General features: G+C 41.9%; 1 protein-coding gene across 7 annotated transcripts in view; it reads right to left on the bottom strand.

Annotated features, from left to right (window-relative positions):
- INPP4B (inositol polyphosphate-4-phosphatase type II B) overlaps nucleotides 1-18888 on the bottom strand; it is a 665917-nt gene that overhangs the window by 127654 nt on the left and 519375 nt on the right. For all 7 annotated transcript variants that reach the window (XM_056562903.1, XM_056562897.1, XM_056562899.1 and 4 more), the window contains one exon: nucleotides 4188-4365. In XM_056562903.1, coding sequence (XP_056418878.1) covers nucleotides 4188-4365 — 178 coding nt within the window. The remainder of the gene's footprint in view (nucleotides 1-4187; nucleotides 4366-18888) is intronic.

The raw sequence follows: 18888 nt of genomic DNA, 5'->3' as shown, positions 1-18888 counted from the left end.
CTTTACTGTGCTGATTGTTATAGCTACATCTATTTCTCATACGTAGCAGCACCACCGGTGACATGATAGGACCTGCACCTGTATAAGGGGTCAGCGTACACAGCGCAGTCTGTACAGAAGTATAGAGTCCCTCAGAAGAGAATTGTGCCGGTGTTTTATTTTTTCTTGTGTGTAGAAAGTCTGAAATGGAACTTCTATAGTGTGCACTGAGCAGCAGAATCCCATTGAGATCAATGGGATTCTGGTGCAAGTGGATTTCGCTTGGAATTAATTATTAAAATTTGTAGTGTGCATGGTCCCTTACAGTGACAGGCAGGTATGGACTGTGAGCTGGTGGGAATGAAACAAAGGCCAGGACAGGGAAGGCAGGCAAAGCAGGTCCAATAGTAAGCATCCATCTTAAACACAACACACGCAAGTGGTGGGCAACTAATGCTATGTAGCAGGGATGTGCACAGACATTTGGGGGTGGGGGGGCAGGACCTGAAGTGAAAATGTAAATTTAAATGCCCACATAATGATGTCCAACTGCCCAGTGTCAGAAGGGCAGGGCCTCAATCCCTCTTTCTAGTCAATGTGTACACGTCCCTGCTCTGTAGCTGGAAGGCTGTGGTCGTAGTTGTGTTCCATGTGACATCAGCCTCACTTGACCTGACCAGCACATGCCAGCAGAATTCTAATATGTACCAAGGTAAGCACGTTTCACTGGTTTGCTATTCGTAAACAACACTGTACATCTGATGAGAATACAGCAAATATAGAGGTTCTATACTGAATTGCATTTTGTGTAAAATGTATAATATGTTTCTACCATATTTGTTGAAAAGGCACATTATGGAGATTTGTAAAAGTGATGAACAAAGCAGAACTTTCCCTTGGCCCTGCCCATTTGTATAGCAATCACCCATGCCCTAAAAAAAAAAACTAGATTAACAAAAGAAGCATAAGACCCCCCTTCTACACACTTGATGAAAAATGAATATAAGACCCCTTAAACATATACAGACTCCATAAATAAATATAGTCTTGAGATCAGACCCCTGAACAAATACAGACCCTAGAGTAGACACCATACAGCACCCCTTAATGTAAGAACAATGTAACACAGACATCTGGCCACCTAAAGCAATTCAGAGCCCAGACCTCATATATCCAGACTCCAGACCATACATGCAGATACTTACCCTCTCTGATGATTTAGTTCTCTTCATGTCTGGTACACAACATTAGGGCATTGTCTATTATGGAACATGGAAGTGAAGAGAACTTGGGGAATGGCACAAAGGTGTGTTTAAGAGAGTACGCAGTGCCCCCAGAAGATTTGCCTGTTGTTCTTTCAGAGGTCTCTCTTTCTTCTAGGAGCATTGTCAATTATGTCCTAGTGTCTGAATAAAACACTGCTTAGGACAAAAAAAATTTCAGTAAAAAAAAAAAAAAAAAAAAAAAAAAAGTAGAGCAGGCTTTATAAAAAACAAAAACAAATGCAACTCTCCAGCCTTTGAGATGTTGTAAATGGTACTATACTATAGCCTTAAATCCTTGAATATTGATATGTTTTCCGTATTGTAACACAGCTGTGATTCAGTGTAACCTTCCCTGAATTAGGCTTGAATTCTTTCCAAGCTATAAAGATCCAATGCCGCTCATAGTATTGTCGAGGTATGGGCTTCACATCTGTCTACATAGACTTCTTTCTTCTGCATCCAAATCGTGTCTGGCTGCTTTCTGAGGGAATAACTTCCCAAGCAGTTGTTATTCTTTTAAGTTCATCCCAATAAATGTCAAAATCAAAAACAATGTAAATAAATAATGCGCTTGAAGCATTGTGCATGTTAAGGACACCTGCACCGCCTGCCACAGCACAACTGCAGCCCATTCCTCAAATCTTCTCATGAAAGGGGCATATCAAAGATGCACATGAAAGTTTCCTTTTCTTAGTCTTATGTTTGAACTGCTTCCTTTTTTTTTTTTCCATTTTCAAGTACTGAAAAAGATGGAAATATGACTCACCCATAACCGATATCAAATAAGATGGCAACTAGGCTCTATCCTTGGAAAGCTAAAAGCTATAGCTTGTTAACAATTGCTATACTTACAGTAGAGAATATTAAGTAGCTTTCTTAATGGATATTATGTTTATGGAAACAACAACAAAAAGTATAATATCATACAGCCAAATAAAAGAAACAGTAAATTCTTACAGAAGGCTAGATTTACACCTTTTGGCTAGGTATCATATATTGTATGGTTCAATGTGGACCAGTTAACAAAATGTTTGTTTAAAAAAATATAAGTATAAGGGTAAATTGTAATTTTATGTTTTTCAAAGAAAATTTGATTTTAAAAAGTGCATTATGGGGGTTCTGGGATGCTAGAAATAGGTCTGTTCCATTAAAGAGAGAGAGGTTGAACAGTAATACCAGCAGGGCCGTTTGAAGGAATTTGGGGGCCCCAAGCAAAATGGACATGGAGCCCCCCCTTGATGTTCACGCACGGCACGCTCTAGGGCCGGCATCAGGATGGAGTAACGCCGGCCCTTGAATTCTGGGAGCGCGACGTGAGCGAATGTCGATACGAGGCCCCCACATAAGGTGCAGCCGAGTTTCCCCCACATTAGGTGCAGCAAAGTTCCCCCCAGATTAGGTAGGCAATGGTCCCCCACATTAGGTGCAGCATAGTTCCCCCCACATTAAGTGCAGCAGAGTTCCCCCCACATTAGGTAGGCAGTGTTCCCCCCCCCCACATTAGGCTGGCAGTGTTCCCCCACATTAGGCTGGAAGTGTTCCCCCACATATGGCTGGCAGTGTTAGGCAGGTAGTGTTCCCCCACATTTGGCAGGCAGTGTTCCTCCACATTAGGCTTGCAGTGAGCGCGACGTGAGCGAATGTCGATACGAGGCCCCCACATAAGGTGCAGCAGAGTTTCCCCAACATTAGGTGCAGCATAGTTCCCCCCACATTAGGTGCAGCAGAGTTCCCCCCACATTAGGTAGGCAGTGTTCCCCCCCCCCCACATTATGCTGGCAGTGTTCCCCCACATTAGGCTGGCAGTGTTCCCCCACATTAGGCTGCCAGTGTTCCCCAGAGACATACAGCCTCCAGCCATATACAGTGTATGGCTGGAGGCTGTATGCCTGTGTACTGCTCCACTTCAGTGCTCCAACCACCGCTCCTCCGGTCCGGCCATAGCATTAGTTCCCGGGACCAGAGAAGCGGTGGTCGGAACACTGAAGATGACGTCCCGCTAGTCACTTACCAAGCTGGCCAGCGCACGTCTTCCTCCTCTTCGATGCTCCGGTCTTCTGCGCCTCTGTTGCTATGGGCGCACGCACTGGACGTCAGTGACGTCCCGGTGTGCGCTATCTCCCGGCGGCCCCTGCGTTTTTAAACTTAATGCGGGGCCGCAGAGAGTTAACTGGGGCATCCCTGTGTCCCGAAAACATCTTTCGGGACACAGGGATGTCATTAATAGTGATGGGGGGAATTGCCCCATCGCTACAGGACAGGCAAGCACCGGCTCTGCTCGGGGCCCCAGGCCAGCTCGGGGCCCTGGGCTAGCTCAGGGCCCCAAGCAATTGCTTGGTTTGCCTGTCCTGTAGCGACGTGCCTAAATACCAGGCACTGTCTGAGGAGAGGAATAACTATGGAGTGTGCAGAAGTAGCAGTACACCTAAAAATGATTTCCAGCTTTCTATACTAAGGGAAGATAACAATGGGATATTCCATCGTGTTACTCCATTTGCTCACGTTTTACTGCTGAGTGTTACTGCAAGAAAAAAAAAAATCACTTTCATATGAAACAAAACAAAAAAGGCTATTTTAGCTTAAAAGAACATTGTTTTCTTGATTCTCTGCAACAATTATTAGCATTAGAAAGGGAAAGACTCTGCACTGCAATAAAATAACTCAATTTAATAACAGAATCTGCCTCCTCTGAAAGCCAGCAATCTAACTTTCAAAAAACACCTTTAAAAGCAGAAAATAAAGATACCGAAAATGTTAAATTGCTTTTTTCAAAGAAATTAGGTGTTTGGTATTGCTTTGCCTTGGCATTTTGAAGTCTTTCAAAGTGAGCACTGTATATTCTGTAATGTAGTGAATGTCAACCTGTACATTAAATAAAAGAGAAGCATTAGGAGGGAGCCTATTTTTATACATGAGCCATCGCATGGCAGATTTGGATCTCACCGTTTCCGAGAGTACTTTTAAAGAATTTTTGAGGCTGTCTGCCGAGCGCTGTCTTGCTGAATTAAGCAGGAGGTCTGTATGGCTTGATACAAGAGGCTGCAGGTGATTGATGTTGCTTAAAATTTCTTTCGCTTTTGCCGTGTTCTCAGGTGAATAGTAAATACATTGGTACCCAGTGCTGGAAAACAGAGATGCAGATTTCTATTAAATGGCAAGAAAATATTCCAGATTCCTTAACTGAGAACTGAATAGTCAATTTAAAAAATAAAAGAAACATGAGGAAATTGATTTCTTGTATTCCGGCAAGTGGCAGCATATTTATCTGTATGAATTCAACACCAATTGCTGTTTTGAAGAATAGCACCCAAGGAACCAAAAATGTACGATATGTGAAGAGTTGAAACTAATTTATTTGCTAGCTAAGCTACATAAAAGTAAGCATTGTGTGCTGCGGGTTTATACAGTTAAATAGAGCTATTTGGAAGCAGTCTGTACTGTACATGGCTAAAAATAAATGGACAAGCATTGCCTGCTAAAATAATGTAAAACTCTTAGGCTGCTTTCACACTATAAAATTCATCCGTTTTAAAGATCCGTTTGATGTTCCGTTATGAAAACCCTGAAAATCGGCCATTAAACGTCCGATAGAAAATCCCATTATAGTCTATGGGATTTTTACATTACAGTGACCCCTCGACCTACGATGGCCCCGACACACGATAATTTCAACATGCGATGGCCTCTCAGAGTTCTCAGTTGAAGGGGGCATCAACATGCGATGTCGGGGCCATGGCATAAACGGCTATCCGGCAGCGCAGACTGCTTCAGCTGCCGCCGGATAGCCGTTTACGGTGCCCCGTGTGGTCCGCTGATGATCACTTACCTGTCCTCGGGGCTCCGGCGTGTCCTCTTCGGGTTCCCCTGCATCGTCGACGCTCTCCATCGACATCATCACGCCGCTGCGCACGCCGGAGAGCGCGGATGCCGGGGAAGCAGAGGCGTTAATGGAGCGTCGGGGACACCTCAGGGATGCGGCGACAGCGATGGACGGCAACATCCCGGGCAGCGGTGACGAGCGGTGAAGGTCCGGAGCGGCGGGGACAGGTGAGTACAACTTCCTCTAACAGTGGTCTACAACCTGCGGACCTCCAGTTGTTGCAAAACTACAACACCCAGCATGCCCGGACAGCCGTTGGCTGTCCGGGCATGCTGGGTGTTGTAGTTTTGCAACATCTGGAGGTCCGCAGGTTGTAGACCACTGTCCTATACTTTATATTGCACGGATCCCTCAACATACGATGGTTTCAACAAACGATGGTCCATTTGGAACGGATTACCATCGTATGTTGAGGGACCACTGTATCCGTTTTAATCCGTTATAGTCCGTTATTAATAACAGATGTTTTTTTGTGAGGGGTGAATGAACGGAAGAAATAGTGCATGCACTATTTCTCCCGACTATCTTCCGTCACAAAAAAAGTTTTCAGGGTTTTCATAACGAAACATCAAACGGATCATTAAAACGGATGAATTTTATAGTGTGAAAGCAGCCTTAGGCTACTGCATAGACGTAGTGCAGCAGGAAGCAGTTCTAGAAAGTTCTACTATGTAAAACCACAATTTTATATCAGACAGGAGGCATTCGCATTATATGCAATATCTTTCTTTACTGCAAACACATAGCAGCCCAAAAACGTAATATTCAAGTAATACAGAGAAAAAACTTTGATAACACACGCAGGTGTCAGGTAAGCACACACAAACATGCTGTCACAACAGGTATCCAATAGGTGTGTATCCCAGGTTATATAAGGACCCATTGACTGTCATTAGTTCTCTTTCTTTGCTGCTCCGCGGACAGTTCAGATGAGTGCTTTATTTACGTTCATTGTCACTATTCATTACTAAGTTTGGTTCATATAATTGTTATATTAATTATCATATTACATATTTCTCCCCTTATCTCTAGTTTATGTTTTCATATACTCCGCTTTCATAGTTATTTCATTATATTCAGTTTTCTATATTCTCCTATTATTTCCTACCTTGTTCTCACATTAAGGTATCGGCGCTGTATTCGCGCGCCACACTCCGCTCACGCGCCGCTCTCTCTCCTCAGTCACGGCCATTTCCCTGATGACGTACTTCTTTTTTCTCTGTTCTCGCGATATCTCCTCTGGTTGGTGATCAACCAGTTGTTCCCGCCCTCATTTACTTCATTCGCGACGCGACCAGTCTTTCAGCAGGTTCCCGTTCTATTGGCTGACTAAAATTTCTCTGACTAACAATAATTATTAGCTTATACTGCCGCCTAGCGTTCTTTTCAGAACACTGCAGTACATTTCATAGCTATTCAACACAGTCGGTCAAATTTTTTCCCTCAGAAAAGAAGTTTTTTCTATATATACATTATTCTCAGTAGCCCATTTATTAACACATTATTAATAGATTAATTAATTAACATTTATATATAGATATTGATTGATATTTTTATAGACCACTGATATATTGATAATATATTGTGTGTTTACACCTATCACTAGTGGTGCTATTTTACTTTAACCATTATAGTAGGTTAAAAAATCTGCTGCATATTTTCTGCTATTACAATTATGTCATCTGATCAAATGACTGCTAAAGATCCTAGAAGCACAATTTCTATGGAAATTCAAGAACTGGTTGACCAGTCTGTAGCCAGATCAGTCAAAAGTGCAGTGTCTGAGGCTATGGCTTCTATGCAGGACACTCTAGCTTTATCTGTGGCTAGATCCATTAACCAATTTTCCTCTCAGCAACAGCAGACTGATAAAAGTCATAAAAAACGACCCTTTAAGAGGCCTCTAAATAAAGATGACCCTTCCGTTTTATCCTTTCAGCGGGGTCAAGACCACATTCCAGGCTTGCGCCCATCTTGCAGCCACCATACAGATGCTCAATCTTTGCATCCTAAACCCTCCACCCGTGAGGAAGAGTATGACGTACGGGAAGAAAGGGCCTCTAAAAGATCCAAACCGGACTCCTTTACGGAGTCTAAGGAGACAGATTCTGATGAGGATTCAGAATCCTCTGACAATGGGGATCAATCCTTTGAGCCAGATGATGTAGGTGAGGATAATACCAATTATGGAGACATCTCAATCTCAGATTCCACCATTTTGGATTCTTTGGGGTTACCATTCTTTAACCCTTCCCAAATTTCTCACCCAAGGTCAGGTGAGTGGTCTACAAACCCTCAGGTTGACAAATTTATTTCTTTCTGGCTAAAAAGGGGTCTTGACAAAAAGGATAGAAATAAATTACGGGCAGAGTGCCCAAGACCCACACTTTCTGTTGACACTTCCCAGACTCCAGAAGTAGATCCCATTTTAATTAAATATTTACAGAAATCGGGAAAAAATCCCAAAAAGGGAATAGACCGGAGTTTCAGATCGTGCCAGGATAAATTCCTGGACCTCTTGGGACCTATAGCCAAAATTATAGATATTACAGAAGAGGCTGCAGCCTCTGGCAACCCCATAGATATACCCACTATGAGGGGTTGGGCCCAAAGGGCTATGTGCCTCTTTGGAAATATAAATGAGGCCTTCTGTACAGAAAGGAGAAGGTCCATATTAATGAAGCTGGATCCACAGCTTACTCATTTGGCCACGTCTGAGTCCACCAACCCTACTGAAGGACTCCTTTTTGGAGATAACTTTGTAAAAGAGATATCTAAGTATGTAGGGTTATTCTCAAGCCTCGACAAGGCACAATCTAATCTGAAAAAAGTTTTTTCAAACAAAATTTTTGGCAGGGCTGGGAAAAGCAGGGGCCGTTTTCCCAGCCGAGGTAACCAAAACAGATACCAATACCAATATAAAGGCCCCCAACCTCAACCAGAAAGGTCATCATCATTTGCCCCTTCGGTTACCCACCCACAGCCATTCTTTCCTACCCGTGGACGCCCATGGAGGGCAAGAGGCTTCAGAGGCGCCCAAAGATCCAGGCCTTCAGGTAAGTCACCCAGTTTCTTTCCATCCTCCAGTGGGCGGAAGACTCCTTCTTTTTTCCCAAAATTGGGATGCAGTATCTTCCGACCATTGGATCCTCTCAGTTGTGAAAGGTTATCAAATAGAGTTCATATCCCCTCCGATACAGACTCATTTTCCTCATCCCATACAGTTTTCAAAAGTAGATCAACTTCTTATCAATTCAGAAATCGAGGAGCTAGTTTCAAAAAATGCTATTATCCAAATTCCCCTCGATTCACCAGGTTTTGTGAGCAACCTCTTTCTGGTGAAGAAAAAAGACGGAGGTCACAGACCTGTAATCAATCTCAAGTTGTTGAACAACTTTGTGTATTACCGTCATTTCAAAATGGAGGGAATACATTTATTAAAGGATCTTCTTCTTCAAGAAGATTGGCTGATCAAAGTAGACCTGAAAGATGCTTACCTTACGGTCCCTATTCACCAATCTTCACAACCTTTTCTCCAATTTATTTGGAACAACATGAAATGGCAGTTTACTTGCCTTCCTTTTGGTCTTTCATCAGCCCCTTGGTGCTTCACCAAGTTGATGAAACCAGTTATAGCCATTCTGCGATCTCGGGGCGTTCGTCTAATAATTTACTTAGACGACATTTTGATTATGGCTTCCTCTCGTGCCCAGGCTTTTTCCCACATGAATTGGACACTCTCTCTCTTATCTTATCTAGGCTTCCTGATCAACTACGACAAATCTGTTCTTATACCCTCTCAACAAATGGAATTTCTAGGCTTTTTGATAGATACTCGTTCGGCTCTTTTGAGTCTCCCTTTGAAGAAGTTAAAAACTATTCGCAGGGAGATTCGTTCTTTGCTGAACAAGGATATTATTTCTCTACGAGCCATTGCTCGGATAGTCGGTCTTTTATCAGCCTCAATTCAGGCCATTTTTCCTGCCCCCTTACATTACAGGGCCCTCCAACGATTGAAAATCCAACATCTTCAACAGGGCCTTGGGTATTCGGACGAGATACCATTATCCTCAGAAGCCAGAGAAGAATTGGTCTGGTGGCTCCATCATATCCAGGAATGGAATGGGAAGACAATTTTTCTTTCCAGACCAGATGTCATCTTGGAATCGGACGCCAGCCTGGTTGGCTGGGGCGCCCGTTTCGGATCCCTTTCTACGGGAGGCAAATGGTCTCCCTCAGAATCCGTTCTTCACATCAATTGTCTAGAACTCAAAGCGGGATTTTTCGCCCTGAAGAGTTTCATAAGAGACATGTCCCATTGCTGTGTTCTCCTTCGCATGGACAACATAACTGCTGTCCAATACATAAATCGATTAGGAGGGACAAAATCAGAACTGCTCGTCAATATTGCAAAAGAACTCTGGCACTTTTGTCTGGACAGGGATATTACCCTGAGAGCAGAATATCTTCCAGGATTATCCAATTCTGTAGCAGATTGGAACTCGCGTTATCTTACAGATTACAGCGACTGGAGATTGGATCCACTAATATTTCAACAACTCAATCTTCTTTGGGGACCCCTCTATCTGGACCTCTTTGCGTCCAGACTCAACCGCCAACTTCCCCGGTTCTTCAGTTGGCGTCCGGATCCAGAAGCACTAGGAGTAGATGCTCTTCTCCAATTTTGGCCTCACCAACCCTTATATGCCTTTCCCCCGTTCAATCTGATTTCCAGAGTTCTCATTCAAACTCTCCTTCACAAATCTACAATAGTCCTGATCACTCCGTGGTGGCCGACTCAATCTTGGTTCCCACAAATTCTCAGCATGGTTCTGGATTTTCCCAGGATCCTTCCCCCATTACAAGACCTCCTATTAGATCCCTCCAACAACCCTCATCCGCTAATACTATCACAACAACTTCCTCTAGTTGCTTGGTTGATTTCGGGCCAACCTCTTTTGACCCAGACATTTCTTCATCAACTAGAACTATCCTCTCCGAAGCCTGGGCTCCAGGCACCAGGACAGCTTACCGATCAGCCTGGAAGTTTTGGGCTGATTGGTGCACACAAAGGGACTTGGATCCCATTCGTGCACCTCTCCCCCACTTCTTGAACTTTTTATCTAAATTATTTGATGATGGTAAGGCTTATCGCACCATTAATCTTTATCGATCAGCAATTTCCTTTTACCATGAACCTGTCAACGCCATTCCCATTGGACAAATCCCTATTGTATGTAAACTACTTAGAGGTATTCGACTTAAACGTCCCCCAGCACCTAAATATCATTCTACATGGGATGTCAATTTGATCTTGAATCTCTTTAATTCTTGGGAAGATAATGACGCCCTGTCGCTTAAACTCCTCTCTTTTAAACTTACTACTCTTCTATGTTTGATTTCCATCAAAAGAGTTTCTGATGTCAAGGCCCTTGATATATCTCTTCGCCAGTTCTCCCCTCAAGGTGTTGTGTTTAAGATCAACAGAAGAACTAAAACTAACATTCAGGAAGTTTTCTATCCGGCTTTTCCTCACAATGATAAGCTCTGTGTGGTCAGATGTCTCAAGTCTTATGAAGCTAAGACAATTCCCATCAGGAATAGTTCCTATTCTCAACTCCTTATATCTTATTGCAAACCGCATTTACCGGTTTCTTCTGCCACCCTTGCTAGGTGGGTTAGACAAGTAATGTCTTTTGCCCACATAGACATTTCTCTTTTTGGCGCCCATTCCACTAGAGGAGCAGTTTCCACCAAACTCTTACAATCAGGTGGCTCTCTTGCCGACCTTCTCAAAGCTGCAGATTGGTCTTCTGAGTCTACCTTTAAAACCTTCTACTTTAGACCGGAATCTCATGTTTCTATGTCTATGCTTTAATTTAGTTGTTAGTATTATCAATGTTATTCTATGCATTGTAGCTTTGAACTTGCATATAATGCGAATGCCTCCTGTCTGATATAAAATTGAAGATTTTCCTAAACCAGTTAACGGAAAATATAGATTTTATGAAAGACAGGAGGCGAGCATTATCCCTCCCTATTTCCCATCCCTGTTATTTTTCTAATTTTGTCGTTTCAGCATATTAAGAAATTTGACTTCGGAACATGCTGGACCTCACTCGTTTGTTCATGGATTCTACTACTGGTGTTTCTACAATTCTACCTACATTTCACTGCGTGAAGAACGTCAACTTCACCTTCATCTTCTCACCTGTATCTTCTTCAGTAGTCTTCAAGGTTTTTGGATTCTCCTTCAAGCTGAACTGGTTGTACTTTTATTTCGGATCACACAAAGAAAGAGGACTAATGACAGTCAATGGGTCCTTATATAACCTGGGATACACACCTATTGGATACCTGTTGTGACAGCATGTTTGTGTGTGCTTACCTGACACCTGCGTGTGTTATCAAAGTTTTTTCTCTGTATTACTTGAATATTACGTTTTTGGGCTGCTATGTGTTTGCAGTAAAGAAAGATATTGCATATAATGCTCGCCTCCTGTCTTTCATAAAATCTATATTTTCCGTTAACTGGTTTAGGAAAATCTTCAATTGCAGTCAAACTTTTTAATATGTGGTTCTCATTTCCACAGTTTTCCCACCACTGAAGTAAACAACATGGCAATGGATAAGAAGCTGGACTCATCTGGTTGTTTCTGCCATTTTGTGTGTAGAGGTTTTCAATATTTCATTCCCTTGTAATGTTACATGTGACTGCTCTTGTGTTTTTAAAATAAAACTATTTTGTATCCATTTTTATGTTTTCTTTGCTTCATGTGAGTAAATCAGAACACCGTTGTTTACATCCACTAGCTAAAAACACAAATGGGTAGATTTATCCAAACCTGTCCAGAGGAAGTTGCTGAGTTGCCCATAGCAACCAATAAGATTGCTTCTTTCATTTTTCACAGGCCTTTTAAAAAATTTATGAAGCATCTTTTCCTCTGGACAGGTTTTGATAAATCTCCCCCAAACAGTCTAGTTTCACATGTAATGTGTTTAAAGGGTACCTTTTATCAAAAAACTTTTGATATATTATAGATTGATGTATGCAGAATAACTTTCCAATAGCATGTTATTAAAAAATATGCTTCTTTCTATTTAATTTTCCACTTCGAAAAAATTACCACTAGGGGTCTCCCTACCAGTCTTTTTTTTTATAGATTTCAGACTCATGCAGGAGTCCTAAATCTCAAACTGCAGCCGGAACACAAACAAACTCAGCACTGCTCACTGCCAGGGGGCAGTGCTGTGCTTGCCTGTGTCCCAGCAGCAATTTGAGATTTAGGACTCCAGCATGAGTCTGAAATCTATAAAAAAAGGACTGGTAAGGAGACCCCTAGTGGTCATTTTTTCAAAGTGGAAAATGAAATAGAGAGAAGCATATTTTTTAATAACATGCTATTGGAAAGTTATTCTGCATACATTAATCTATAATATATCAAAAGTTTTTTTGATGAAAGGTACCCTTTAATGCAGATTCTTTGGATGACATATAAACCATATCTGCTACAGATTTTTTTTTTATTGGATACTAATTTCACCTATTTCAAAGAAAAGATTAAAAAAAATCTACAGTCAAAGCAACAGAAAAAAATGCATGTACAGTAACAGATTTTCTTTGAGGAATTCAGGACAATGTTTAAATTCAGACATTTTCTACAAATTAGGGGTTTCTAAAAATTTTTCCAGTCTAAGGTCTGTTTCACACAAGTGTAAGACAAGTGCATTTTTGTCCTGGTCAAACCATGGGTGCCTGTTCCTGCCCCGTCCCACCCGCAAAGCTGATGCCTTAAAGGGGTACTCCGGTACTTACACATCCTATCCCCTATCCAAAGGATAGGGGATAAGATGCCTGATCGCGGGAGTCCCGCAGCTGGGGACGCCCGCGATCATGCACGTGGCACCCCGATTGTAATCAGGCCCCGGAGCATGTTCGCTCCGGGTCTGATTACGGTCGACCGCAGGGTCGGTGGCGTGTGACGTCACGCCTCCGCCCCCGTGTGATGTCACGCTCCACCCCTCAATGCAAGCTTATAGGAGGGGGAGTGATAGCTATCACGCCCCCTCCCATGAGCTTTCATTGAGGGGCGGTGCGTGACGTCACACGGGGGCGTGACGTCACACGCCGCCGGCCCTGTGGTCGCCGGTAATCAGTCCCGGAGGGAACACGCTCCGGGGACTGATTACAATCGGGGTGCCGCGTGCTTGATCGCGGGCGTCCCCAGCTGCGGGACTCCCGCAATCAGGCATCTTATCCCCTATCCTTTGGATAGGGGATAAGATGTGTAAGCACCGGAGTACCCCTTTAAAGGGGATCTCCGGTGGAAACAGAACGTTAAACAGATTTGTAAATTACCTGTCTGTGTCAGGAACTGTCCAGATTAGAATCATATCCCAATAGAAAACCTCTCCTGCTCTGGACAGTTCCTGACACGGACAGATGTGTCAGCAGAGAGCACTGTTGTCAGACTGGAAAGAGCTTCACAAATGTCTCTGTAGTATATCTGTAGTATACAGCAGCTGATAAGTACTGGAAGGGTTAAGAATTTTAAAAAGAAGTAATTAACAATTTTTTTTTTTTACTTTCTGGCACCAGTTGGTTTCCACCGGAGTTCCCCTTTAAACTCAGGCTCATAAGACCAAGAGTTGGATCTAGACTTGCATCCATAATTTGAACACAAAAATGCATATGCAATTCTCTCATGTGAAGCCAGCCTAAGCAGTCTTTCTAGAGCTTAAATGGGCACTGTCAGATCCCAAAAATATGTTGTTACTGATGAAAATTAAAGACCTTTTTTAATATGGTTGCTTAAAATCTAATAAATAAAATGGCTCTTGAAAATCCCACCACTAGGAGTTCCCATACCTACTGGGACACTAAACAGTTCTACAGGAGCATCAAGCTTGTCCATGAGTCATGGACAAGAGATGAGTTATGGACAAGGCTGCATGAGCAGACCCACCAATCACCTCCCACCACCATAAGGAGGGACACGCCTCCTTCCACTGAGAGGATTTATAACACTGTGAGGTAATAGAAAGAGGGATTTTTATAATAAATATAGGTGATAGAGGTATAAAAAAGATGTGCATGATCAGGATTAGGTACTGAGTAACATATTTATAATTTTTTGTGGGATCTGACAGGTACGCTTTAAAGAGAAGCTTGGTCACCATTAGGCTATGTCAATTTCACTTTGTGCCTAAGAACCACAGGAATTCATCTTCCCATTGTTTTCAAATAGAATTTGCACTGAAGTACACACTTTGATCTATGGCACAACATTTTTCTAACATGGATTAGAAATTTATTTAATTAGGGAAAAAAGGAACTACTTTTAGACCAAATCCATACAAAATCCGTGTCAAGTAGCCTGGATGCGGATTGGTTCCATTTAATAGGGCTAACCTGTGTACAAACCTTAGTCACATTTTCAAGATGCAGACTCTGAGGGTACTTTTATAACAGATTCAACAATGTATTTTTCAGATGGAAAAATCTGTTGTGTGACCAAACAAATAAATTGCCAAAGCTGGATACAATTGTAACACTCACCTGTGGGAAGTACTTTCTGAGTTCTGTATGAGTTTACAGCTTATAAATTTGAACAAAGATTGATGGCAAATCTTGGCAAACAGAGGGGCAGATAGGTGGTATTTAGGTATTAAAGGGGTACTCCGCTGCTCAGCGTTTGAAACAAACTGATCCGAATGTTATAGCCGGCAGCTCGTGACCTCATAGCCCCACCCCCTCATGATGTCACCCCACCGCCCTCAATGCAAGTCTATGGAATGGGGCGTGACAGCTGTCACGCCCCCTCCCATAGACTTGAATTGAGGGGGCATGGCGTGATGACATGAGGGGGCAAGCTCCCGACGCCGACTCCAGCTTTCAGAACTGTTTTTTCCAAACGCTGAGCAGCGGAGTACCCCTTTAAGGCTGTTAATTCATATCTCTATGCAGGAGCCACTGTAATGCATGTCATTATCACAGTACACAATACACTGTGCTGTAGAAAAGATGAATAACATAATTCATAATATTGTGCAGATTAACAAAGTGCACATGTTCTAGTAGCCATTTCTTATATCATTCTAATATAGGGGCTATCCACAAAAATGTGCCAACTACTACCAATCTGCTGTAAATCGATAGGTGACTATGTCATGGAGTATACTGATATTATGTAATGATTTGTAAGTATCAAAGGTACTCCAAAATATATTATATTAATTACAATATAGCATAATACGTATCATACGATGCAGTCACATGTATCGCAAAGTCAAAATTACATCTCAGAATGACACTGCATGAAAAAGAAGCAAGAAAGAGGAGAAAACATGCTTACAGCTGACATCAAAATATTGCACACAGTACAAACGTCATACCAAACCAGGGGTGCACCCCTCCAGACACATTTTTTGGGTCACTCCCTTCTCCTGAGCTTTTTCATGCAGTGTCATTCTGAGATGCTTGACTATGCAATCCATGTTATGCTGCAGCTTTTGATGAATATAATGCTATAAAGTATGTAACATTTTTATCCTTTGGATTATATGTATTTATACATTTCACAGACGTTGGAGTTACCTTAGTACTTACAAATTATTATGTAATATTAGTATACCATATGTCTTTTTAATATACTGTAACATTTTCACCTATCACTTTACATCAGATTTTGGAATATTTTGTGGATACCTCCTGTATTAGAATAATATAAGTACCGTAATCACTCCTAGAACACATCGGTTTGGCACAATATTATAAATGATGTTATTCATTCATCAAATCTACGACACAATGGCACTGTATTGATCCAATTCAGTACATCTCACGTCTTTTGTAATGTGATGATCACATGGATTACCGTGTCTCCTGGGTAGAGATATAAATCAATGGACTTACTAACTGGATACTACCAATCTGTTTCCCTGTTTGTTGTTATTCTCTCTTCTTTTCTACATATGTGTGTACATTTTACGGTGCATTCACACCACGTTTTGTACATACGGGTGCCAGATCTGGGGGAAGGGCAGCCCGAGACTCCATTTACTTTAATGATCCGACTGGAGTCAAACGGTGACTCTGGTCGGCTCAGTTTTGACCCGTATGCGGTTTTGGACCGGACCTAAAACCATAGTATACTACGGTTTTAGGTCCGGTCAGGAAACCGCATACGGGTCAAAACTGAGCCGACCGGAGTCACTGCTCGACTCCGGTCGGATCATTAAAGTAAATGGAGTCACGGGCTGATCCGGCCGGGGTACGGGAGCGCCCGTTTTCCCCCTCCCCCCACCGGATCCAGCACCCGTATGTACAAAACGTGGTGTGAATGCACCCTAAATAGATGTATATATATTTTTATATTGTCATTTTGTGGAGTCCCTATTCATAGATTTTCATTCTCACAAGCATATGGACTCTAGGTTTTATGTTTTGGGCCCTGTTTGTGGGTATAACTTCAAAGTAAGTTGGTCAAAAAGAGATCAGTTTGAAGCAAGATGCACACAAATAGTTGGCACATTTTCCAACTGGGATATTTTTGCAGTCAGATGAACTTCAATGGCAACTAGAGTGGCAACTCAAGAAGCCACTTTACATTACTACTTCGTATGCTGCCAGCTGGCACTGGCTTAGAGTTCTTTTTATAGATGCAACATATAAAATGTGATTTTTGTGTCTAGACATCTTTTCACTTAGTGCAGTAAATGAACTGTGCTACCACAGCAGATGACTGTATATTCAGATTTAATCAGATAACTTGCAAGTAATGAAAAAGATGTGACAAATCTCAATTTGTTCACATGGAAAATGTTTTAGTTGTAATCTATGAATATTTCCAGAGCATTTGTTTTGCATGTGTTTATAGCATTTTGGTAGCACTTATTATAATGGGATAACAGAATAAGATGCTTTGTCCTGTATATGCCTAGGCATTTGTCACATAAGTAGCTTTTTAGGGACTATTTTTATCAATTAAGTAATTAAAGTGATTATTAGTTTAGTGAGAAAATAGTCCATTCCTATAGTGAACACATACATGTTTGCTATAGTACAAACATATTAGATGCCTTTAGGCATTTAATAGTGCAAAGTGTTCATGTATGCTTGTACTTTTACAATCAAACAACAATTATTGAGAGTTTATAAAGTAGCAGATGCTACTTTGCACCACAAATGTGCTTAAATCAAGTATGACTTCTCTTTCTTTATAGACTTGGAAAAATATAGTTCATGGTTGATAAATACATCCAGGCAAGGAGCCCATATGGTATTGTATAGTGGTTTTGTAGCTTCTAAATCAAAGCCCAGTTACATGGAGTGATTATCGGCTGAACAGGCCGATGTTGCCCTGTGTATTTGGGCCGCCGATCAGCCGGCCATTTTTGTTTGTCAGCTGATTCCATGGTTTCTCTTGTTTAAAATACTGTGTTCATTTGCCACACATCTGCCAATGTAATAGAAGTTGTGCAGCTGACAAATGGTGGCAGCAAAGGGATGCACAAACTAACTAGTGATTGGCGATGCCGCCCTCCAGGCACAATAGTCGATATCTCCTAGATCAGTGCTTATTAACAGTCAGTGTTAAGCCATGGGATGACTAGTCCAGTCCTTAAAGGAAAAAGGTCATCTGTTCACCCAGACCAAACCCAATACACTGGGTTATAGTGTGGGTAAACCGGAGACTGATGATAGGTTAATGGGTTAAATACATACCTGCACTCCGGAGATCTGTCCCTCCTAAGATCTTCTTCCATCTTCAGTGAATTGGAGGGGGGCCTGCCGGCTCAATATGAATATTTATTGCTGCGGGTCATGTGAGTACTGAGCCGACTGAGTGCTTACGTTACCGCGTCAATGAATATTTAAATTAAGAAATGGGCCCGCCTCCAGCGCGCAATCCATGGAAGATGGAAGAAGCTCTTCGGAGGTACAGATCTCCGGAGTGCAGGTACGTATTGAACCCATTAACCCCTCATCGGTCTCTTGTTCACCTGCACTATAACCCAGTGTATTGGGTTTAGTGTGGGTGGACAGATGACTGTTTTCCTTTAAAGGGATGCAGCAGTTACTGGTTGAGACGGTCCCACACTGAGGCCAGTGATTGGCTGAGCCGGAAGGTCATGCACAGAGCGCTTGTCTTAGAAGCAGGAAAAAGATAGGAGATCAGGGAACCAGATTCACCCAACTGGAGCCATGATGGACCAGCAGGGGACAGGGGGTAGGTAAGTATATATTTTTTTCTATTTTTATGGGGCCCCAGCAATAAATATTTTTTTTCTAAAATTCTAGAAACCTTTTTAAGTGTTAAAAGGAGATTCATTGATTGGGTGGGACAGGAGGACGCATAAGGCAAAACATTTGAGCACTTGAATTTTCAGCTGATGTACAATCCAATAATGATGTCCTAACAAAGTCCTAAACTAAACAGTGAAGAAAGTATTTTACAAGGTAAAAAAATAACAGTTTTTTAAAATTTTATGTCCTTATCTTCATCTACAGTTGTAAGAAAAAGTATGTGAACCCTTTGGAATTATATAGATTTCTGCACAACTTGGTCATAAAATGTGACCTAATCTTCATCTAAGTCACAACAAAAGACAATCACAGTCTGCTTAAACTAATAACACACAAATAATTAAATCTTACCATGTTCTTATTGAACACACCATGTAAACATTCACAGTGCAGGTGGAAAAAGTATGTGAGCCCTTAGATTTAATAACTGGTTGAACCTCCTTTGGCAGCAATAA

This window comes from Hyla sarda, chromosome 1, assembly GCF_029499605.1.
Source record: "Hyla sarda isolate aHylSar1 chromosome 1, aHylSar1.hap1, whole genome shotgun sequence".
Taxonomy (NCBI): domain Eukaryota; kingdom Metazoa; phylum Chordata; class Amphibia; order Anura; family Hylidae; genus Hyla; species Hyla sarda.
Note: the sequence above shows the minus strand (reverse complement) of the source record. Positions and strands in the feature narration are given on the sequence as shown.